At 38.1% G+C, this 24,985-nt stretch overlaps 1 protein-coding gene across 2 annotated transcripts; it reads left to right on the forward strand.

Moving 5' to 3' along the window:
• The first annotated feature begins 452 nt into the window (after positions 1-452).
• ubap2a (ubiquitin associated protein 2a) lies at positions 453-23,935 on the forward strand. Of its 2 annotated transcripts, none has more exons than XM_065244055.1 (27): positions 453-570; positions 5,450-5,587; positions 5,749-5,826; positions 5,910-6,020; positions 9,228-9,393; positions 10,422-10,499; positions 12,139-12,202; positions 12,287-12,384; positions 12,501-12,559; positions 12,863-12,933; positions 13,095-13,272; positions 14,098-14,350; positions 15,218-15,498; positions 15,796-15,989; positions 16,199-16,454; positions 17,086-17,125; positions 17,268-17,439; positions 17,965-18,022; positions 18,115-18,319; positions 18,898-18,989; positions 19,958-20,008; positions 21,251-21,332; positions 21,544-21,906; positions 22,101-22,205; positions 22,312-22,379; positions 22,458-22,649; positions 23,187-23,935. In XM_065244055.1, the coding sequence occupies exons 2-27, from the start codon at positions 5,492-5,494 to the stop codon at positions 23,280-23,282; spliced, it is 3,507 nt and encodes a 1,168-aa protein (XP_065100127.1). In that variant the 5' UTR covers positions 453-570; positions 5,450-5,491; the 3' UTR covers positions 23,283-23,935. The 2 variants fall into 2 exon arrangements, with proteins under 2 accessions (XP_065100127.1, XP_065100128.1); XM_065244056.1 differs by having other exon boundaries at positions 12,501-12,553.
• Positions 23,936-24,985: the final 1,050 nt, after the last annotated feature.

The following is a 24,985-nucleotide window of genomic DNA, read 5'->3' on the forward strand; positions in this document are numbered from 1 at the left end:
ATCAATACATAATACACACACACACATATATATATATATATATATATATATATATATATATATTAAATATATATTAAATGGTGTAATTATATATATATATATATATATAATTACACCATTTAATTAACACATCTAAACAATCCACATGCCACACCACAAGTTTAAACGGAGAAGACTTTGAAGTAAATCACTTGACAGTTTTCTTCATTTTTGTAAGTGACTTTGGATAAAAACCTCTGTTAGATGCCTACAATATTTTTAAATTCGCACAATTATTAGTTGCATAATGACTTAAAAAATTATTTTTTATGTTACACGTTAGATGGCTAAAAGAATTTAAAGAATGGGAACTCAACTTGCAGTAAATATAATTACTTTTCACGTGTTATTATTTGTAACCCATATTTGCAACACTCGTTCGTCACTGCTATTATTGTGTTCGTGCCCGCGCGCTTGTGAATGTGCTTGCGCGGGAGCGCGCCTGTCGGATCTGCATGGAGAGCAGCAGCATCGACGCGGTGACGGTCACGTGACAGAGTCTGCTGCTGGCTGAGTGAAGCGTGTTAGCAGGTAAAAAAAACAAATCTTTTTTCTCAGACTAGCTTCTTTATATCGAGTGTTGTGTTATTATCATTGAGGTTTATTTATCTCTGGTGTGGTTTAACCCATCGTTGAATGGTTTTCGCGAATATGTTGTCTTTTGTATGGCTTTGTTTTGCCTCCTCAGTTTAGCACGTTCGGGTTTAGCTGTGCTGCGAGACCGTTTTTCCAAAAAATATTGTTAACAGAGAACCCACGCGTCAAACCCGTTCGAGGGGGCTTTTAGACGTCACATTTACATACAGATTGGTATTTTAATTCGGTACACGGTTTTGATGTTATTAACAAGGACGCCGGGCGGTCGTGAGTTAGCAAGCTAAGCTACAACAATTGAGAGGAATTGACATTAGAGACCATGGACAAAGGGGAGCTATGGCTGTGTTCCTACACTCTTCACAAACTCTGTTTTTTATCCGTTTGGGCAAAGACCAATATGTCTGACTTTATCGATTTATCTACACATTTCTAACGCACAAATAAAGATGCACTGAAATCCTGCATCTGTTTATCGGGATATAAATGTCTTTTGTTTGAGCCATCATGTTTTGTTTAGTGTTATGATTATGAATCTGGCTTGATTTGTAGACAAAAGATTGTGTTTTTTCGATTAAAAAACAATAAACAGTAAAATAAATATTTCATTATAATAATTCATTTGTAAAGTTTTCAAATATGAGCTATCTCCGCATACATTATCATAGACATAACGTTAAGTGATGATTGTGGTTTCAATGAGTAGAGCTATCTGTCATATTTATCAATGCAGCATCTCTGTGTTTTATACATGCTGTAGCTGTGAATTCAAGGACACGATGGGTGGTCTGCTGACCAAAAGGAAAGGCTTTGTTTTGTTTATCCATTTTGTAAGGATCTCAGTCCTCACATAAGACTCACTTGTTTTGCTTATTGTCATCATTAACAGTTTGTGACCAGCCGTGTTTTATTTAGCACCCCCCCCCTTCAAAAAAATTATTTAGCATTTTGCAACATTTTTTTGCCGAATATTATCTGATGATTCATGTATGTAAGAATCCATCTGCAGTGTTGTTGTCATGCATTTACTACACAGAAAGGGTTAAAACTGTGCACAATAGGATCCCTTTACTTAACTTCCAAGAAAAGCCCACTGTATTTCATATGCATGTGTTATGTGTGTTTCCTTGTATTCTATGCAAGCAGAGACATGCTATTATTGTGGACCACAATTTGAGATCTTTAGTGATGCGTTGACTGTTGTTTTTTACTTCCATATGTTTATCATTTTCTAGTGTATCTCAGTTTAATTTAAGTGGTTGTCTGTTTTGGTGGAAAGTTAGTGAAAATAATTTACTAACTAACTAATTTAAGCCATGCTTTCTTTTTCATCAGAAGGTCCAGGTTGTTTTTTGCAGTGCAAAAAGTAATGGTTTCAGTCCCAGGCAACACTTGAAGAGTTCAGATGCAAAACCCTCTAAGTGCATCTTGCATGTTTTCTTGTAAATGAGCTTTTTTTAAATTGGGCTCTTATGTTTAGGTTCAATAATTTTACTTCAATAAAAAGGTGTTTAGTCTAGGGCTGTCACTTTTTATTCAATATTCGAATATGCATTCGAACATGACGTGAAATATCCGTATTCGAACTTTAAATAAACCATCCGGTTTTTTAAATGCCATATGTAACGCATTTTTTACAGTAACACCTCGTAATAGGAAGGAGGCTGAGAGTGAGACTGACGACGGCAACTGTGCGCAAGAGAGGGAATCAAATTGGACCAACATGAACCTAATGTGCATGTCAAGATAGTATTATAGTTTGTATATAAAATGACATATTATTGTTTATAGTGTTAAATATTATAGCAGAATAAAAGCTTGTGTTAATACGTTTGCATTATGAAATTAGCATGAATGAAGATAAAATTTTGGGTTTGTGCTCCTATCATTGAAAACGGGCGAGCAAACAGCACGCGCAGGGTTAATTTACTCTCCACTGACGGCTCACAAATGCGTGAGATAGGCTATGTATGTGTCCTTGTTGTCAATGAGATTACTTCTCACAAACACGCTCAAGCGCGGGATATGTGTGCTTGTCAATGACGGGCATTAAATCCGCAGAATTCCGCGGAGTTTTCTGCCGAAATCTGGGGGCGAATTCCATTTGGGCGCCTATACTCCTGCTGCTGTTTAAGTTGTCACATTATTGTCTGTAACTTTTCTGAATCGTTTTTTCATATATAAGTTTTGTATTCATAAGTTGATAACCTGCTGTGTCAAACATTAAGTAAAAAGGTAATCCAGACAGCCCAGTTTATGACTGTCACTGTTAATAATTATTTGATTGAATCTCCATTACGGTGGGTTTTTGATGCGCGCCGGGGGGGTGCCCAGATATTCAAATATATTCGGATACATTGCATGATATTCGAAATCCGTTCGAATTTGATTTTTCTCAAAAGTGACAGCCCTTTAGTCACTAATTGCAAAGGCTTTTTTTTAACAAATGTCACTTTAAGCCCGGAACAGATCAAAGTAGGGCTGCTCTATTATGGGCAAAATCATAATCACCATTATTTTGGTAAACATCATAATAACGTTTATTTTTAAGTAAGTGTTGCAAAAGGCTACACGTGTCAAAGCGTGTGGTGCCTTCGAAGTGCCTTACAGACACATCGGTCTAGCAGCATGCAATATTATTTTAATTGCACAATAATTGTTTTACCTTGATTATCTTGTGTTTGTAATTGTTTGAATCAAAAATTGAAAATCAAAAACTATTAGTTATACAGCCCTACTCCAAAGGATAATCGGGCTGAATTCGGGCCGATTTCCCCCCTTATGCTGGGTACACACCAAAGATAATCGGGCTGATTTTGGGGCGATTTCCCCCCTCTCGACAATCCTTTTTAAATGTCTAGATTATCTTGATGTTTCTACAGATTATTTTATCAGATTAAACACTTAACATATTTAATATTTACGAAATCCTGATGTGTGGGGGAACCCCGAGGACAAACACGCGCACGCTCTTTAGATTATCACGTAAAATGAAACAATATCCAATCTGAAAGTGAGATGATGGAAGATGGAAGCAGTCATGGAGCAGCACAAAGTGAAGTTGATGCAAAGTAAACTTGTACAGACCATGTTCCTGCTGTCTCCATGACTTCACCCATTCTAAAGTCTCGTGAGATTTTGCGAGATTTCCTGTGTTCACAGTCATTGACACATCATGGCACACCACACACTAAAGGAGCAAAACGGTTAAATCTAGTATTTTTTATCCTCATGTTTGTAGTCTATCACATTTTGAAAATCTTATAAGATTTAAAAAATCTTTTGGTGTGTACCCGGCATTACAACAATCCTAGGTAAAGTCCCGATCGTCTTTGTTGTTGAACGAATTACCTTATCAGATTTCCCTGTGGTGCGCGGTGTGTAAGACCGTCTGAATCTGCTCGGAAGCAATGTCGGAGGTGCTCTGATCGCAAATCGGAAATATTACAATGTGGAATATTTACGATCAGAAATCCTGTTGTGTGGTAAGAACCTTGAGGACAAATGCGCATGCATGCTGTAGATTAGCAGGTAAAACGAAATGATACCCAATCAGAAAGCGAGTTGAGGAAAGAAGAAACCATAAGAACCACACTCATGGTGCAGCAGGCAGAGTCCAAAATGAGACGAAAATCTGAGATGTAAAAAGCAGTCCACAATATTAATTACATTTCTTTATACCATTGTCCGTCGTGTTTGTTTACTGTGAAGTCACGTTTGACCACGGGAAACATCGTGAGATTTCCCAGTGTTCTCCTTCGAGACGCACGTTGTTTGTGAAGGGAATTTGAAGATGTAAGGACAACATAGCAGCATTCCACAAACTATAGGAACAAAACTGGTAAACATAGATTTTTTCCATAATGTTTGTGGTGCAAAAGCAAGTAATAAAACTCCACTTCTTAAATGTCTCCAGTCATTTCCGAAAGGCTAAAATTGTTTTTATCAATTCCTAATATATTCAGTAAACATCCTTTAATGGTGTAAAAAACTCCTGCACCTTGATGTACGCATGCATCGTTTATCCAATCTTCTTCTGTGCACTTAAAGGACTTTGCTGATTCGTTTAACAGATTCTGCCAACAAACCAGTATTTCCAAATGGCCTGTCACCGGGATTAAGTGGATTTGAAATTATTTGGTTGTGAACATATATGTGCTAAGAGCATTCTGTCAATATCCTTTTTTCTCGGTTTTTACATCTGAGCTCTTCAATTGCTTTCTACTAAATATCTAGTTAAACATTTTCTTAACATTTTGTTTGTTTGAGTTTTTTTTTAAGTTTTCGTAATGTGCTTCAATGATTAATAAAATGGAAGAGTAGTTTCTAGCTGAGCAATTTAGACAGGAAATCTATAACATAAACATTGCTGTGGTGTAGTGAGATATTTTTGATATTATTATTTATCAATTCATACTTTTATTTGCTTTCTATTGTATTTGTTTTATGAAGACAATAAAGGGTAGTTGTGAAATGTTAGTGGACACCCATACGTTCTTGTAGCATGGTTTTCATTTCAGCAGGGTTTGGATAAGCTGTAGTGTTTTTTTTATAAAAGGGTTTCTGGCGGTCAAAGTATTGCTCAATCTTGTCCAACTGGGTTTGGAAGAAAGGAAATCTGATACGGCCCCAGTGTGTTTGCTTGACACTCAAAAATCCTAATGCGGGGCACTGAAAGGAATATCTGCAGAAAACTTCATCTAGCTAGCTTGAATAAAAAATTCTTTTTTGGTATTCGGTTCCTCTGCAAATATTTGGACAGGAAACTAGAGCAATAACCACCGCCTGTTTTTGGCCTTGTTGTCTTTCTTTGCAGATTTTTCTGTTTTGTACATACATTGTTTTGTATATACTGTATATGATGACCTCGGTGGGCGTCGAGCGATCCCGGGGCACTCGGGACAAAGCGCTGCCCACTACCACACAAACCACACAACCACAGAAACAGCTTCAGGTGTGTAAAAAACAACAACAAGCAAAGTTTGGAATCGGATACCGTGCATGTTTATTCTGCATAAAACAATGTATTATGTGGTATAATCGTCAAAATGTGCAATATGCAGCAGACAAATAAAAAATTATTTGGGGTCTGTTGTTACTTACTTCCATTTGCAGGCTACAGCCGAACAGATCCGACTAGCCCAGATGATCTATGACAAGAACGATGCGGATTTTGAGGATAAAGTCAAACAGGTGGGTTACATACCTGATTTGCTAATACACACAGGTTAAAAATCCTCTATAAACGTTATTGATGTTTGTGTTTTTGCTTTTAGCTCATTGAAGTTACAGGGAAGAACCAGGATGATTGCATGGTTGCCCTGCATGACTGCAATGAGGATGTTAACAGAGCTATCAACTTTTTGCTTGAAGGGACCTCTGATGCGGTAAGATGGCTTGTGACTTTATAATCACATGTAATAGATCTTACAGATGCACATGTGGTTTGTCTGCTTAATAGGCGATAAAACGTATGACTTATGGTTCTTAAAAAAAGGGGAAAGAAAACTGAATTGATTTAAAATATTATCGCTGCTGTCAGCTGTTTTATGGCAGAAATCTAAAGAGTAAAATCTTTTAGGGAGTGTTTGCTTTTTATTGGTGGTCATTTTAAATGCAGAAGTGTTTAATTGCATTTGTGCATGTACATTTTTGATCTAATGATAAATATACCACAGTGCTTAAGGTCCCTCGCAGGAGATTCTTTTTGTGATTGACTTTGTTCTCTTTTAGACGTAATATTATGTCTATTGTAGTGAAATTCAAGAGGCCTCTACTTATAGACAGATTTATTTGGGTAATTTATGAGAATGCAACTCAAAAATAGAAAGTGGGTCACTTCAGCGGTGTAATCCTATGTCATAACAGATCTTTGAGTTTAACCACTGTTCCCAAATGCATGCTTTAAATGCCCTTCATCAGCAATGATTATTTAACTACAGTTTTTTTTTTTCGGTCTATAAACCGCGTTTTTTTTCATAACTTGGCTGGTGCTGCGTCCTACAGTCAGGTGCGCTTTGTTTGTCAGTATGAATTAATTTTGACATTTATGAGGCAAGAGACAACATTACTGTCTACAGTCACGAGAGTCCGCCATATGCCTTATGCATATATATTTATGTAATTAAATAGATTCTGTAATGTGTAATGACGAATATGCGAACTTCACTTTAGCTGGCTTGTTCGGTTATTTTAGCCTATTCAACCTTCCAGGTAAATTCTGTATGCTATGGTTTATCTTTTAAATAACTGATAATATTACTTTAACGTACAGATATCTATTCAGCCTGCTGTTTTGTCTGCTATTGTTTAGTTGAAAAACTTGCCTTTCCAGATGAAATGTCTGTTCTTCAGATTGGATTTTGTGAAATCATTTTCTAAATAAACGCAACGTATAGTCCACTGTGACTTATTTATGTTAAAATTTATTTTGTCTTAATGAACCATTTTTAATGATGCGGCTTATAGTCTGGAAAGTACGGTAGTAACCTCTTTATGCAGGTCTGGTTTACTAAAGCTACAAGTATAGTACAGCAATATGCATGTTTCGCCAGTATTCCCGCACTTTATGCACATCGCCAGATTTTTGTACTTTGTATGTGTAGGTCGCACATGCGCCAAAATCATATGTTTGTATTTAACCCGTTTATTGGGGCTGTCCCGTGAGTGGGACACCTAAGTTTACTTCAATATTTTTCATGTAAATGTTTATCTATCACGACAAACTATATATTGTTAAAAAGGTCCAAGAATGTAGTTTTCATATTTCAAAACCTTTTAGCAGTAATAATAATGCAGTAACTGTAATTTATTAATTTGCGACAAGAGTATGCAGCAAACCAACACAAACCTCAGTTTTTTTATAATTTTATGTGTTAATAATACTATATTGCATTTTTATTCATTACAAAACACTGCTATAAAAATATTTTCACCTCCAGACACTTCCGTAAAGTGTTTTCTTTAAAAGATCAATATAGGCTTCTAGACAAAAAAAAAAATTTCTAGCGTTATATTAAATGAAAGGTGTACATCACCTTTTCACCACTCCCCCACTCAAAAAGGGCTGCGCCGGTTAAAGGGTTAAATTTGCAAACATGATTTTGAAAAAAAATTCTTTTCTGGAAAAAAAAGTTCTTTTTTGGATATTATTGCTTAGTAGAGCCCGACCAATATATCGGCAGGCCGATATTATCGGCCGATATTAGGCATTTTCCAAACGGTCCGTATCGGCATTCATAATGGCCGATAAATGAATATTTTTTTTTAAAAAAGGACAAACAGCCTTCATTAGATTTCCTTATTGTTGGTGTTTTTGACAGAGCGCTCTGAACTAGTAGCTGCTGGTGGGGTCCAGATTTAGGCGTCTAGCCACTGCCTGAGTCAAGTGATCAGCAACTTATATTTTGCTGTTGTTGTTATTTATCAGAACTTAACAGAATTTGTCTCCAGTCCTATTCAAAGTTATATTTATGAACCAAGTCTTTTAAAACTGGTAACTTTGATTTGGTTGTTGTTGTTTTTGTGTTTTTGTTCAAAGGCCTTTACGTTTCATATCTTAAGTTTGTATTTTTATACATTTTATTTATCAGAACTTTAATATATTTTGATGTTCCATTGTTCTGTTGTGACAGTAAAAGAAAAAAGTTTCTTTTTAAAATGCATTATCATATTATTTTAGTTAAAACTAGGGCTGTCAAAAGATTAATCGTGATTAATCACATCTAAAATAAAAGTTTGTGTTTACATAACATATGTCTGTGTAATGTGTATAATTATTATGTATATATAAATACACACACATTCATGTGTATATTTAAGAAATATTTGCATTTATATACTGTATAAACATTTATATAATTTATATTATATAGAAATATAAATATTTTATATATAAATATAACCATTTTTTCTTAAATATATACATGACTGTGTGTGTTTTTATATATATAAATATTAATTATACACACTACACACACATATGTTATGTAAACACAAACTTTTATTTTAGATGTGATTAATCACGATTAATCTTTTGACAGCCCTAATTAAAACTCATAAATAACTAAAAATAACTAATGGTAGGGAAATCTGTTAATGTTTTGTTGCGCGTTTCTGGGAAAAAAATCGGCCGATATATCGGAATATAGGATTTTAAAAACCATCAAACATTTGTATCGGTATCGGCCTTCAAAATCCTTTATTGGTCGGGCTCTATTGCTTAGTTACTTTAAAGGGATAGTTCACCTAAAAATAAAACAAAAAACATTTACAGGTTTGCATCTTCAGACAATACACTGCCAGTGATATATTTTAAGGTATGTCAGTGCAAGTTGTTTTCATTTAAGACTGTACAGGAAACTTCTGAAAGTGGCATTTCTTTATGAGACACCACTTAAAACTTATCCTGCATGTTCTCTTTTATTTGATAACATTTGATGCAGTCATGATATTACGATACATCATATTTGGATTGTGCCGTAGCGGGATATGTATTATATTGCGAGTTGTTCTGCTGTACAATTATTTTTGTCACACATTTAGTTACTTCTGCTACATTGCATCACACTTATATTTATTTTTGTCTGTTGCAGACCTCTTGGGAAACCGTTGGAAAAAAGAAAAGTCTCGTGAAGGATGGCACCTCCACGGAGAGTAAGGAGAACAAGGAGAACAGGGAGAAGAAAGGAGAGAGGGAAAGCAGCAAGGGTCGTGGAGGGGCGAGCCGTCGTGGCAGAGGGACCAGTCGCAACAGGCCAGGTGAGTTCATTGGTGATGCCCAGTGATTTAATGTGTTTAGTTATTTCATTTGTAAGCAAGGGTTGTACCGGTATACCATGATATTAACATATGCAGTTATTATACAGTAAACATTTGCTTATCCACGGTCCTGAAATAAAAAATTATAATAAATAAGATGGAAATACGTTGGGTATCCGAAAAACGAATGCAGGGTTGCCCTTGAAGATGGATATCCAGTTTGCCAGAAAGGTGGACGAAGAGTGGCTGCAAAATGAGGAATTACGTTGAACATGTGCTACCATGCGCTCTCTCGGTCTCATTTTCTCACAACACTAAAGCCATTTAAGTGATTTATAAGTCAAGTTTAAGTTGATAATAGGTAGGCCATATCTAAATTTTGTTCAAATGAGAAATGTGCAGCTATATTTTATCTTAATTTTTTAAGTTGTTTTTACCAAAAAGATTTAATGTAATAAACCAAATGTTAAGCCAAAAACATATCAGTTTTCATTAATTTAAGGGTCATGATTATATTGGATGATTATAATAATAATAATAATGATTGTTTAATAACGCATACCGTGAAACCTTGATAGTTTCTGAGACAATTATCTTACGTAAAAATGTCATACCGTTACAACCCTATAAGCAACTGATATATATTATAGCAGGCTATGATATTTTGGTATTATGCAAACATTGTACCTCTGTTTGTTTTGTTGTATTTGGTAACACTTTACAATGTAATTATTAGAGTAATAACAGTTAATTATGCATTATTACATGCAATTTACCCTAAACCAAATCCTAAACCCAACCCTACTGTAAGTACATGACATGTTGTTAATCATTATTACTTAGTACTTAAACGTGTAATTACACTGTAATTATACTGGTGTTATTTTTTGTGGTCTTTCAAACCATTTCTGAAATTGTTTTATGTGTTCAGGTGCATCAGATGTGAGCATAGGAGTATGATTTGTATTTGTGGACGGTTTTTAAATCAGTTTTTTTTAAGCTGTTTGTTTTTATGTTTCTGTGTATAGTGAGGACTGAGGAGAACGGTGTGGATCCTGGTCCTGTGGAGAGAGGAGCTGACCGCAGCCGCAGAGGAAGAGGGAGAGGTAAGCCCACGTGGGAAGAGAGAAAATTAGGAATGTGGGAAACTGCATTTTGTTTAATTGACCAGTCACAAGGTATCTGGGATTATACACCATAGTATTTTTAACTCTTTCCCTGCATTTAAAAAAAAAAAGTTGCCAGCCAGCGCTAGCATTTTTTTATGTTTGTATTTTTTCAAGTTTAATGCTTTCCAGAAGATTTTCTTCTTTAAATATATAAACATACAATATATATCAAATAAAAGAACAGATCCTCTGCTTTCAAACTAAAAATTTATTCTATCTTAATTTGTGCTTTTTATCACCTCTTAAATATGGGTAGGTTTCTTCAAAAATAGCAAATTTTAATAATTTAAATAATTTCTATTTTGTAAAGGACTTTTGTTAATCCATAGTTTGATTTTCAAAGATTTATTATAAAAACAGAATTTTTTTTTTCACAAAATGCAATAAATCCATGACAAGTTTTTTTTTCAAAATACTATAAAATTATTGAATCATAAATGTTTTGAATAATAAATGTGCATTCATCTTTACCATGTTATATTCATTTAGTTGACTAGTGATATACACTGATAAAAAACATTAATGGCATTAATCAAAACACTTACTTTGTCATATTAAGAACACTGTTATTGCTGCTGTCATCCTTGGGATGTGGTCGCTGAACTTTTTTGACAGCAGTCAACTATAACATTTTGTGGTCCTGCTTGATTTTCGTAAACTTCAAGTAAAATAATCTAAAGTTTTTTTATATGTGTTAGCATGACAGAAACTTGATCCTGTCGTGTGAGAAAAAGCAACAGCCGGCATTTTTACTTCTCCAGAGTGGCTCACACATAAATTATTAGATTTTGATGGCTTACATTTCTTCAACGCCACAGAAAACCATCACAGGTTTATTAATGCCATCAAAAGTATTATTTTGTTTGTTTGTTGATCACGAAGTACAAAGTAGATGAGGAAAACTAGGATTCCGTGTGCATTCAAAGCGTCGCCCTTATTGTTTACTATGCGTGGAATGGTGTGCTGTGATTGGTTAAGTGGATTTATTGCATTCTGCAGAAAAGGAAGAGTGGCATTTGCCACAGTTTGGAAAAAAGGGATAAAAGATGACAGAATAACACCGCAGATATCGGATTTTGCGTAAAATTAAGAATTTACTTGACCAGATACAATACTGATTTTGGTGGTAAATAATTTTTTTTAAGATGGCTTTATCGCGTTTTGGAACCAAACTCTTCATATATTCCACAAATTAATTGGCTAAATAATCATAATCTTGTATTGCACAAAATCCTCATGCTCATCATGAATAATTAAGATCACAGTTGGTGATTTGAAGTCTAACAGTATTGGTCATGAAGGCTGTGAATGTGTTACAGAAGTAGTGCTGTGATGATTGTAGCTGCTGTGCTTTCGAGGGGATGAGTTAACCGAAATGGGTTTTGGCACGCTGATGACAGTCTCGAAGTTATAGCCGCTATAAACTGTGTCAGCATGCTGAACCCCCTAGGTCCAGTGTGCAAAGAAACATCTTCTCAAAGATATTAAATCTAAAGTATTTCTTGATATAACCATCTATCTGGGATGACGGCAACTGTGCCCACGTTAAGTGTTTCTTTCTTTGCTTTGTTTGTAGTGTCTGGAGGTAGAGGCAGAGGCCGGGCTCCTGGTGCAAGCAGGTTTACAGCACAGGGGATGGGGTGAGTGTTAAACCACCCACACTGTTATAACCTAGAATCAACTCTCATTAGCCACCCAAACACTCTCTATATATGTTTCCGTAGGACGTTTAACCCCGCAGACTACACTACAGACAGTGGGACGTCAAACTCGCATGCTGATGTCTGGGAGACAGGGGCCAATGAAGCTTCAGACGGGACAGGTGAGACCGTAAAAGGATATGTATCAGACTTCTGATGCACAAATTATGCTCTTTACCCACAATGCCTTGCCACACTCTTATCTCACATATTGCTGTCTTTGACACATTCTGTTTAGTGGCATGGCAGAACCCTTTGGATGAGTGGGCTGCTGAAGACTGGAGTGAAGATGTGAGTGTGAGTCAGAGGCTATTATTACATCTTGTGGATTATCAAAGATATTTTATCCAAAATGTTTCACTGCTTTGGCTATGAATGTGGGAGATTGCAAATGTCAAAATGGCCACTCTAGCAAAGAAAGTCCCGCCTTCCAGTAAAAAAAGACATCCTGGAGGCGTTGCAAACATGGCTGTGCAGTGAAGTGACTTCCTTAAAAAGACTTGGACATTATGGGATATGTTATACAACGTGACCAGTCAAGTATCTGTGTGTGTTTCGTATTAGGTGACAAACACTAACTGGCCCCTTTTCTCTCCAAAGCTCGCCGAGACCAAAGTGTTTACTTCCTCTTGTGCACCTCCAACTGAGAACCACATCACACCTGGCCAAAGGTAAAAAAAAGTCACAGCTTGTGTTCCTCTCTCATCCAAATTCAGACGGAAATGTTTTTAAAGAATGATTATTGTGAAAAAAGCGTTTCCAAACTTATTTTCATATGGAAAAAAAGTTTGCATATGGAAAGTTTTGACTTGTCTTTTGTGTTTCTTTGTAGTTTGGATCTGTCATCTCTGCTGCAGAAGCCTGTAGATCGAGAGGATGTTGGGGGTCTGAAGGCCGTGGGCTCCTCTCAGGGGCTCGGCCACAGTCTGGTCTTCACCAACTCCCACCATCAGCCTGCTCGAAATGGAGGCACATCTGCCAGCTCCAACAGCTATACACACGCAACCCTGGTGAGATTTTACAATGAGTGCTCTTAGGCACCAACTGCAATATAATACACTCCATCAACATTACATTTTATTACAGGGTACCCACGGAGTCTTAAAAGTCTTGAAAAAGTATTGAATTTCATTTTCCCATGTTAAGGCCTTAAAAGGTATTGAATTTCACCTCAAAGTCTTGAATTTTTCACGGAGGTCTTAATTTTTCAAATGATCAATAGATTTATATGCTGTTAATTCAGACACAAAACTTGCGTGCACAAAAACCACGCGCGAGCGACAGATACGAGCCCAGAACACTATCCATGTTTGGAAAAGCATCTTAGCGAGCACGCAGAACAATATCCACGCGCGGGAAAGCATTCTCGCGTGTTCACAGAAAAACGTCCTCAAATTTACAATAAATGTACATTTAAATCTGTTAAATCTATTTGATTGTTGGTTTTGATTGTTGGGTAAAGATAAGGGTTAGGCCATTTGGGCCTTATTATTTGAGGTATATTACGTTATTTAAAATGATTTATTCTACCCGAATGAGTGCGATGTAGGTATTAAATTTCATTTGAAGTGGTATTAAAAAGGTCTTAAAAAGCCTTGAATTTAGGTTTAACAATCCTGGGGGTACCCTGTATTATTACTAATAATTAAGTTTTTGTTAAATATTAGTAGTAAGCCTAGCAGTTGCCATGCAACATAGCAACTCGCTGCATATAATATAATATGCTGTGAAGGTTTTGCATTTGTTTTCATTTCACAGCAGCAAAAAACATGGCTCATTCAGAGTCATAAAAATAAGAGATGAACTGAAAATGACTCCTTTTTGTCTTTTTCCAGTCCTCTGTTTTGGGTTCTGGATTTGGAGAGCTGGGTGGTCCAAAACTTGGGCAGACGGCTGGGCAGCAAATACTGGAACAGCTGAAGGGGCCTGGTCTAGGACAGCTTACCTCTCAGCCCTCCAGCACAGGGACCAACTGCACGCCAGTAGGGGGGCTGGTGGGGTCGGGGATATCTGTACCCTCCTCCTCCTCCTGGGACATCAAGGCTCCTGGAACACAGAGCTCTGCTTCTCTGACTTCCCAATTCAGTCGTAAGTGTTATCGTTACGTTTCTTGCCCACGGCGCACATACATGAAAATGCTGGGTTACCTTGTCCTGGCTTAACTTAAACCCGTCCGAGAAAATGCCCTTTTTAGTGTTATAATTGATGATCATCATTGTTGAACATAAACAGTTACTTTTTTTGTCTATAATTAAAGGAAAACACCACCAATATTTGTATATTTTACTATGTTCTTAAGTCAGCTTTGATGACTTAATACATACCTTTTTTTTTTAAATGCGTGCACTTATGTATGGTGGCACAAAATTTTAAACGGATAAAAATGAGAACTATATTGTATGGCGGGAAGAACACTTTGTTTGCAGCACTTCGACCTCCGCGCGTAAGATCATCACTCCTGACTACTCCCCCTCTCACTCAAACATCCGCCAATATTACTGCACCCGAGGTCGAAGTGCTACCAACTAAGTGCTCTTCCGCCATACAATATAGTTCTCATTTTTCATGCATAAAAAATTGCCAAGTTTTATTTTGTGTCCCCATACTTACTCGTGTAACTACTCATGTAACAGTCTTTAAGTAGGGAAAACATTGAAGTGCTTGGTGGCTTCTAAATTCATCCCTGTTTGGATCCTAAGAAATGAATGGGGCTAGGCTAAATGCTAACACATTCATGACGTGCTGTACAAAGATTAAGTGCACGCATTGAAAAAAGATGGGTATGTATTAATTCGTCGTTGAGGTAAGAACATAGTAAAATATAAAAAACAATGGTGTTTTCCTTTATGGTCTAACCTTGGTATCTTTAATATTGACAAAGTAAGGTCATGTCAAAAAATTTTCTAAATTATTTTACATGTTCATGTCATTTAACATTTACTGTATTTGCTACAGGGGAGTTTCAGATGCAGCCAGAGCCATCATTGGTGCTAAGCCAACTGGCCCAGCGACAGCAGGGCTCTCTGACCCACACGGGGCCGATGGCCCGGCAGCCCAGTCCTCCTGCCCCTTCTCCCGCACCGGGTCCACTGGAAGCTTTTTCTAAAGCACCGGAACCCTTGCCGCACCGTGAAGGGCCGTCGATGGTTCCTTCGCAGGCAGCTGACTCTCAGGGCTGCAGCACACAACAGAGACAGATCAAGACCCAAAAACGACGGATACCTCCCACTTCCAAAGTAACTAGTCAAGATTCATCTTATTTACATCAATGTGACTTGTTCTGGAGCTTAATAGGATATTCAAACAAGAAAAATGCTGGGTGGGACTTGACGTTAACCATTGGGAATTGGTTGGAATGTAAAAAGTGGTCAGAACTGGAGCCAGATGATTGGAGGGGAGGGACTGACATAAGAGGGATTGGTGATGTCAGCCAAAACGGAGAAGGCAATCATGAAAAGACCAAGTGTAAATGTTTTGTCTGTATATACAAGATACACCGTCTGAAATCTTTTTGTGTGTCTGCCCATATCCAGATCCCCTCCTCTGCAGTAGAGATGCCCGGCTCGACAGATATGTCCGGTTTAAATGTGCAGTTTGGTGCTCTGGACTTCGGTTCAGAATCTGCCCTGCCGGACTTCGGCCAGTCTGAGAACTGCAACAGTGAACCTATGAGGGAAGCTGCAGTGGTTTCACAGTCACAGAGCAGTCTTTATTCTAAGCCAATCAGGTCAGTCAATGAAAGAAACAAAAATTTGATCTGATTACTGTGTAAACTAATTGTATAAATGTATTGTTTTTATGAACCTCATCTTCTCCAGTGCACCCCATGTTTTCTACTGGTTTTCCCAGCGCATGTATTTCAAACCGATTAAGCCGTCTCTTAGTTAAAACACACCGTTCTGCATGCTAACAAGTGTCACATCATCTGCCCCGCAGTGAAGCTCTGGCAAGCCCGGTTCCTTTGCTGCTGCCTCTGGCATCTTCTGACAGCATCTACCCTTCACCCTCAGTACCTCTTCCCAGTCTCGCCCCCTCCCACACCACCCCTAGCTCGGTAACGGCTCCTTCTTCCTCCTCATCCTCCTCTTCGTCTTCTGCTGCATCTTCGGCGGGCAACAGCTTTGACTGCGGTGTTGCTCCTCACTCGAGACTTACTTTCTCTCAGACCAAGGAGCCCTCTGGACCTGTAACTGTGAGTACAAAGACTAACTCACATTAATGATATCTTAAATCGTTTTAAATTTGTTTATGAGTTGAATGTTTTTTCTTCCCTGGAACACAAATTGAAATGTTTTCCTGAATGACCAGAGTGCTTATGGTAAAGGGGACATCTGACTTTATCATGTTTATGTGCTGTAATTGGGTCCTCACTGCTTCTATCAACCTAGAAAACATAAAAAAGATTAACCCAGTAACTTAGTTTTGGTAAACCATTCTCTGCAAGCATGTGAATAAATAGGTAATTGAAATATGGCTCCCCTTGTGATGTCAGAAGGGGATAATTCCGCCCCTTAATCTGCACAATCCAACCACGGCACTGCAATTTAGTGCAGATATCAACTCATTTGCATTTAAAAGGACACACCCAAAAACTGCACATTTTTGCTCACACCTACAAAGTGGCAATTTTAACATGTTATAATAAATTATCAATATGGTATTTTGAACTAAAACTTCACATATGTACTCTGGGGACACCAAATTATTATTTGACATCTTAAAAGAGTCTTGTGAAATGTCACCTTTAATAAAGGACAAGAATAACAATAGTATAAATAAATGAGGTGCTTAGATTAAAACAACACTTGTTTTTTCTCTGTCAGAACGGTTTTAATGGTGTGAGGACCTCTGCTGCTTTGGACTGTAAGTTAAACTCGTATTTCTTTTTTTTAAGGGTTTCAGAGGGAGGTTCAAGATTTTAATGTTTTGTTTTTTTTAAATATGACTCAATCATCTCATTTTATTTAACACTCATATTTTCTCCTCCATCCTCCTTCCCTCTCAGCCACATCGAGTTCCTCCACTCCAAAACAAGAGTCCCCCTCTCTGGGCAACAGCACAAGTGTTGCCCCTTCTGCCCCCTCTTCCCTGTTGCCCCCTTCTGTTACCCCACACAGCTCTGCTCTGCCCAGCTTGGCTTCTGAGCTTTCCTCTGCCAGCTTACCACCCCTCAGCAGGTGAGCAGGATGTAATAGTTTGGTTTTCAATTTTAAATTATGATTTTAAAAACTATTGTCATATTCACAATATTTAAGTGTAAATATTGTGAAGGAACCCTGCTCCCCCCACCTCATTCAGCATAATTAAGTTTGGCATCATTGTGAAAGTAAAAACGGCATGAAATGGCATTCCTAGCAACGTCGTTCAAATCACCCTAAAATTCATGTTGAAGCTCTGGCAACCACAAAGATCTCACTTGCAACAGCTTAGCAACGTGTTAGCATCCACTCAGAACACTTTGGCAACCTCATGGCAACCACACCCAGTCTTAGCTCAAGCAAAAATCTTATTGGTTGGTATATTTTTCCCAAGCTGTCCAGCCTTGGTTATGCAACAAAAATGTCATTGAGAGGCAAAGGTTAATGAGATAATTACATTTTTGGGATATTGATTAGGCAAATTATTCAATTTTAGTAAATTTGCATATGTTTCATATCAAATGGACAGGGCTGATTATATCTATAACTTTCCCTCTCTTGTAGTCACGTGAGCTCTGGCCATTCCTCTGTGTCGGCACTGTGCGCCACTTCATCACTTACTGTAAGTTCTGGAGGACAGGCGCACACACACACGTTTTTATCAGCAGCATATATAATGTTTGTAACACCACCTCCATCTGTACATGTCCTCAGTACACCAGCGTGGATGGCGTGAACTCTCTTGCCCCCTCGTCAATGCCGTTTTCTGCTCCGCCGGCGTCCGTTCTGGCCGGAGGCAGCGTGAGCAGCCTGGCGAGCGGCGGCAACAGTCTGCACGGCTCTGGAGCTTTGGGTCACAGCACAAACGGTACCGCGCTCTCCGGTGTCAGGACCGCCCCGCTTCTGTCTTCCTCCAGCGGTAAGCCTAGCACACAATACCATAATCGCTTAAAAAAAAAATGTTTAACCAGCTGAAAGATCAAAATGGTATTGCTATATATATTTGTGTTATGTTAGATTTATTTTCTTGAATTGTTGTCTTTAAATGGTTTTGTTTGTTTGTATTAGTGGTGATGTCATCAGTGTGACTGTGGCTCATGGTTGGTAGTTTTTTATACAAACAAAATACAAACCTTATGTTTTACACTCATAACTAATAAGGGGCCAAAGTCACATTTAGGGACCAGAAAAACATAGATGGTTAGGGATGAACTTTTTTGAAATATGCCACACCCAGCATCCTAGCCTTTGTTTTAGTAAAGCAAGACAAAACGTGGTAAAGCATTTTATACAGGACATGATTCAAAATACTTCTTTGTTTTGGTTTACTAAAATGTTTCATTCAACTATACATTAAGCATTTATTTAAAACTGTATGAGACCACCTGAGAAACTTTTTTCAAATATAACGAGCCAAGCTTGTATCTGAGAACTTAACTTTGCTAAGTTTAGTAGAAAATCTGTAGATCTCTAACTCATCTCTCTATTTGTCTTTAGGTAAAGCTCCTCCTAATCTCTCTCAGGGGGTTCCTCCACTGCTGCCTAACCAGTACATCATGGGACCCGGAGGTCTGCTGCCCGCCTACCCCGTAAGATCCCTCATCCTCTTAATTCAAAACAGATCAGCTTTCACTCCTTTGGGAAGTTATGTAGCGTTTATGGTATTTCAGGGAGTGTGCACGTATGTGTTTTGGGTTGGATAATTTTTATGGTACTTCTCTTCTAAAGTAAAGTTATTTATAGAAAGATTTTATATGATACATATTTATTTGATACATATGTTATATATTCTGGGCAACATTCCTTGATCTGTGCACTTTGGATGATGAAAAGAAGAGTTGAGTTCCAACTCTGGGCCTTTTTACACCTGGTCACTTCATGTGTTTTCTCTGATCGGATCGGATCGTAAAAAGACCAGGTGTATATTTCCATCCGAAACGTTTTCAAGATGCATTTAAAAACGATCGCTCAAACCACTTCAGGAGGTGGTCTGGGACACATTTCAGACGAAACTGGAAGTGTAAATGCATCTGATTGATGATATCACATATGTCACCGTATAACTCCTCCCAACCATAAACAGGTCAACCGGAAGTTAGCCGGCAAACAAACAAAGACGACACGGTTATTGCTTTATGGAGCGACGACAGCCGGTTAAAATGCTCCAATGACAAACTCGACCGATATTAAACAAAGTAATAAAACTTTTTAAGAGAGACCCTTTTCCCTGTCATGGACCTGTTTGTTAAATCACAGCGCCGTCACTCTCCTACTGCTTTGTACTGCACGTTTCAGCTCATGCTGAGCAAGGAGACGCACGTCCCCTGCCCAACATACAATATAACATACAGTGCTCATACAAACCTCATTTGTTTTTAATTTAAGCCTTCATAACTAAAAAAAAGAACACAGCTTAGTAGCACAATAAAACACAATAAAAATATGAAAACTGTTTTGACAAAAAATTTAAAAACGGAGTTATCTTGTTTTGGAACCAAACTCTTGAAAAATAGATTTATAGTCTGTAGGATGCTAATTTTTGTTTTGTTTTTCACAGCAAATTTATGGCTATGAAGACCTTCACATGCTCCAGTCCAGACTACCAATGGTAAGCCTGTGCCCTTCAAACACTGATCAGTTTCACAGAGCAGTGCGTTTTGTTGTTATACCACAATTTTCTGGTGCCCCATATAAGCTCATCTAAACCGATTGCTTTGTGCAACGTATTCTGACTTTTCATTGAGTTGGTGCCAATATCTTAACTGTGACTAGGGTTGTAACGGTATGAGATTTTCACATTGTAATAATCGTCCCAGAAAATATCACGGTTTCATGGTATATGCTATTAAACAATCATTATTAATATTATTATTATAAACATCAGCTATAATGACCCTTAAATAAGTGAAAACACGTAGGGTTTTTGCGTTGGACATATGGTTTATTATATCAAACTTTAAAAAAAAAAATTATGGAAATATGAGTCTACCATATGAAAAAATGAAGCTGCACATCTCCCATTTGAACAAAATAAGGAATAAGTCATTTTTCTTTAGATTAGGCAAGAATTAGCCTTGCGTAGCCAGACCTTCAATAATGAATACTGAAGGTCTGGTGTTTTTCGCTGCTTTTTTGGCCAATGCCTGCCCACGAGGCCGTTTGACCGACATGTCAAACAACCAATCACAGTTTGTTTCATCTAGTGTCACGTTTTGGAGTGTGGAAATTTCCCCACAACAACGAACCGGTTGGCAACAAGTCCGCTGGACTTGGACCACAAAATAGCAAACAATGCATTGTATGAGTTTTATTTATTTTTTATGCCAAAAAACATTAGGATATCAAGTAAAGATCATGTTCCATAAAAATATTTTGTAAATTTCCTACCGTAAATATATAAAAAATGTATTTATCATTAGTAATATATGTAGCTAAAGACTTCATTTGGAAAACTTGTGATTTTCTCATTATTTCTAAATTTTTTTTTGCACCCTAAGATTACACATTTTCAAATCGTTGTGTCTCGGACAAATATTGTCCTATACTAATCATCAATGGAAAACTTTCAGATGATGTATAAATCTCAGTTGGTAGAGCATGGTGTTAGCAACACGGGTTATGGGTTTGATTTCCAAGAAGCCTGCCTGTGTATATACTGATAAAAATGTATAGATTCAATGCACTGTGGCTTTGGATAAAAGGGTCTGCTAAATGCCTAGATATAAATTTTGTCACATTTTATAAAGTGTATCAATATGCTTATTTTTGTGATGCTTATTTTAATCTCCATATTCTGGCTGGAAAATGGCCATATCACAAATTTTTCGGATCTGTCGTTGATTCCTTGTAGGATTACTATGGAATTACATTCCCAGGGCCGACTGCTACGCTGTCTGGCAGAGACGGGAGCCTTGCCAGCAACCCTTACTCAGGTATTGCACATGAAAAGTGTAAACACATTTATCTGCCACTTGTGACAAATTTGTACTTTTTTATGATTTGTCATCTTGGATTTATTTGGATATAGGTTTGTAAGCAACATGAGACTTTACACCTTAGCATTTATAAAAGCAAACGATTCTGTTTTATGATCATTTGTTTAAAACATCAGTTCCTAATCAACTTTGTTTTTTTTTCACACAGGTGACGTCACAAAGTTTGGCAGAGGCGAATCCACCTCACCAGCGCCATCTACCAGCCTGTCTGTCGCTCACACCCCTCAGACGGCGCAGCCTCCACAGGCCCAGAGCCAAGGACAGAACCAGCCTCAGCCACAGGGCCACCACAACACCCAGCAGACCTTCTTAAACCCAGCCCTGCCCCCCGGCTACAGCTACACGGGCCTCCCCTATTACCCTGGAGTGCACGGGGTACCCAGTGCGTTCCAGTACGGTCCCACTATGTTCGTGCCGCCGGCCTCTGCCAAGCAACACGGGATGGGGCTTAGCAACCCCACCACTGCATTCCAGCAGCCCAGCGGCTATGGCCAGCATGCCTTCAGCTCAGGTGTGTGCAGCAACATGTGCATACAACTTTTTTTTATAAACAGCTAATTGCAGGCTTGGCAAAGATGTGAAATGGTTTTTACGGTAATAGCAGTTGCGTACAGTATCGGTTCATCATAATTTTGAGATAAATACAAGCACCGTGGGCGACTTTCATCAGCTGAGAGTTTAAAGAGAGCTGTTGTTTGTCTTAAGGATACGATGACCTCACACAAGGGCCAGCAGGAACTGAGTACACTAAAGGCTACAGTAACTCCTCGCAGACACAGGCCAAATCTGCTGGCTCTGGCCCGGGGAAAGGTATGTGCATACATTTATGTGCATCTAAACTATTTTTAGTTTATATGCATATAAAGAAATTAAGATAATCGTTCAATTATATATAATAGTTATTATTCTGTTTCAGTTGTCTCTGTGACATCTAGCAATTCCGGGGTGCCAGATATCAGTGGAACTGTTTACAATAAGACTCAGGTACTTGTATACCTGTAACTTTTGTTTCTTCAAAAATTTATCACACACCCATGATTCTTACCGCTTTTTCTCCTGCAGTCGTTCGATAAGCAGGGTTTCCATGCTGGCACACCTCCTCCCTTCAATCTCCCCTCGGCTCTGGGCGGCACAGGACCTTTGACCCCCGGTGGTGCACCAGGTTACGCACCTGCTCCATTCCTTCATATTCTGCCGGCCCACCAGCAGCCACACTCACAGCTGCTCCATCATCACCTTACCCAGGATGGACAGGTCTCTCTCTATTTTTCTGATAATGTCTCCCTCCACCTCCTTAAAGGGACACTCCACTTTTTTTGGAAAATAGGCTCATTTTCCAGCTACCCTAGAGTTAAACATTTGATTCTTACCATTTTGGAATCCATTCAGCCGATCTCCGGGTCTGGTGGTACCACTTTTAGCATAGCTTAGCATAATCCATTGAATCTAATTAGACCATTAGCATTGCGCTAAAAAATAACCAAAGTGTTTTGATATTTTTCCTATTTAAAACTTGACCCTTCTGTAGTTACATTGTGTACTAAGACTGACGGAAAATTTAAAGTTGTGATTTTCTAGGCAGATATGGCTAGGAACTATACTCTCATTCTGGCGTAATAATCAAGGACTTTGCTGCCGTAACAAGGCTGCAGGAGGTGCAATGATATTACGTAGTGCCTGAAAATAGTCCCCTGCTATTGAAAGACTATTTTTGGCTGCTGCATAATGTCATTGCTTATTTGCATGTCTTGTAAGCTTAATCATCACTGTTTGTGTGCTTTTCTTCTTTAGGGTGGTCCGAACCAGAGAAGCCAGTCAAGCACCATGCAGCAGAAGACCCAGGTCAACAAGTCCAACTATGGCAGCTCCCCCTACTGGGGCAACTGAGTGCAGTTCACACAGCCCGGGTGCTGTCCCGCACCCGAAGACATGCTGATCAGAGCAGAGGGACATCGTACACTACCATCATCATCATCATCATCATCTTCCCACATTCTCATTTCCCCTTTTCAAAGTTTTGGCTGTTGTATGTAAAGTATATTTATGTATGTATTTATACAGTATATATGTATTGGTAGGATATGAAATGTGGTTTTTCTGCATTATTATTTTTTTTTGAAGGATGTTTTTTTGTTTTTATTTCATTGCTATATGGCTATGAGGATATGATGATATAGAGAAGTAACGATTACACAACTGAAGAGTAAATATACTTGAACCAGAGTAAGCATCATGATTTAAATATGGGAGGGAGGTATTTGTATACATAACTCTATTAATGTATGTACATTATTGCTTGATCACTTGATGGTGAAGCCTTTTTTAAACTTTTGTATTTTTCCCCTCTCCCTCCCCCTTCACCTGTGAATTTCTTTCTAATGAGGGGGGATTTTAATTTCACGGCTTAATTTTGTTCCCTCTGCCCTTCATTTGTGACCCCACCACCACCGAATTGGCTATAAGGTAGCATTTTAGATCAGATTTCATTTTAACATTGGTTTTACCCTTGTTGTCAAAATAAAACTGTCCGGTTAATTTGGTTTTGTATGGTTCCTTTTTTTTTTTTACATCTACTACTGTCATGAAATACATTTTATTTACCAAAACATGGGATATGAAAATAGACCGTTCTGCAGATTTTTTTATAATCGGTAAGGACGCCGAATGGGAAATTAAACTACATTGTATTTTTGGTAAACAATAGGCTTTTTTTCGACTTGTGAAGCGCTGCAAGAACCGATGACGTCAACGTTCCGCGAGACGATTGGAAAGCAGACTGCTCCGTATGATTTCTCGAAACGCTCTCGCGGTACTTTGACGTCAAGATAATGTCAATAGGCTTGTTTGAGATGCAGCTTGCCTTGCCTGAAATATAGGCGAGAGTAGCCGGCTGCAGTGAGGGGAGGAGTGAAAAAAGTGGAGGCAAGCCGGACGATTCATGAATCTCGCTGTGTTGTTGACTGCAAACGTCAGCAATGGAAGAGATCGCGTTCGCGTATTTTATCGCGGATTAAATAGATGCAACTGAAATACCAACAAATGCATTTACATTAAGATGTTTATAAGGAGAATCAACAAAGCTGAACTGTTCATTATTGGAAAAGGCTTCTTAGTAAATGTTGGGATGTAATCTAAGTCTAGACGTAATGCAAATTCGTTTCTGTGTGAAATATAAACAGCACACAGTACAAATAATACAACACCAATACAAAAGTTTAAAGGAATTTATTAATAATATAAATGTCATAAGTCAAGAACAAGTTGAATAAATATAAAAACTACTACAGGAAGTGTAGTTTTTAGAATTAAAAAGTCATCAGCTGACATTCCCGGGCAAATGAGCATTAAGCTGTGTCGTCAGCAAGTCTTTTCCCATCGTGCTTTTCGTCAACGCAGTCGGTGGAGAGCAACTGCGCTCGGCTGTAGAATCCGACGAGCCCGCCTCTCCATCGCGAGAGTTATTTTGTACACGTCAGCGTGACATCAGAGCAAGTCGGACACTTTTCTAACCGGAATGCATCTTGCGCTGATCACCGGTGATCGATTCTGCGCAGAATTTGCTCATCTCAAACAAGCCCAATTTCTTGACA

This window comes from Paramisgurnus dabryanus, chromosome 18, assembly GCF_030506205.2.
Source record: "Paramisgurnus dabryanus chromosome 18, PD_genome_1.1, whole genome shotgun sequence".
Taxonomy (NCBI): Eukaryota; Metazoa; Chordata; class Actinopteri; order Cypriniformes; family Cobitidae; genus Paramisgurnus; species Paramisgurnus dabryanus.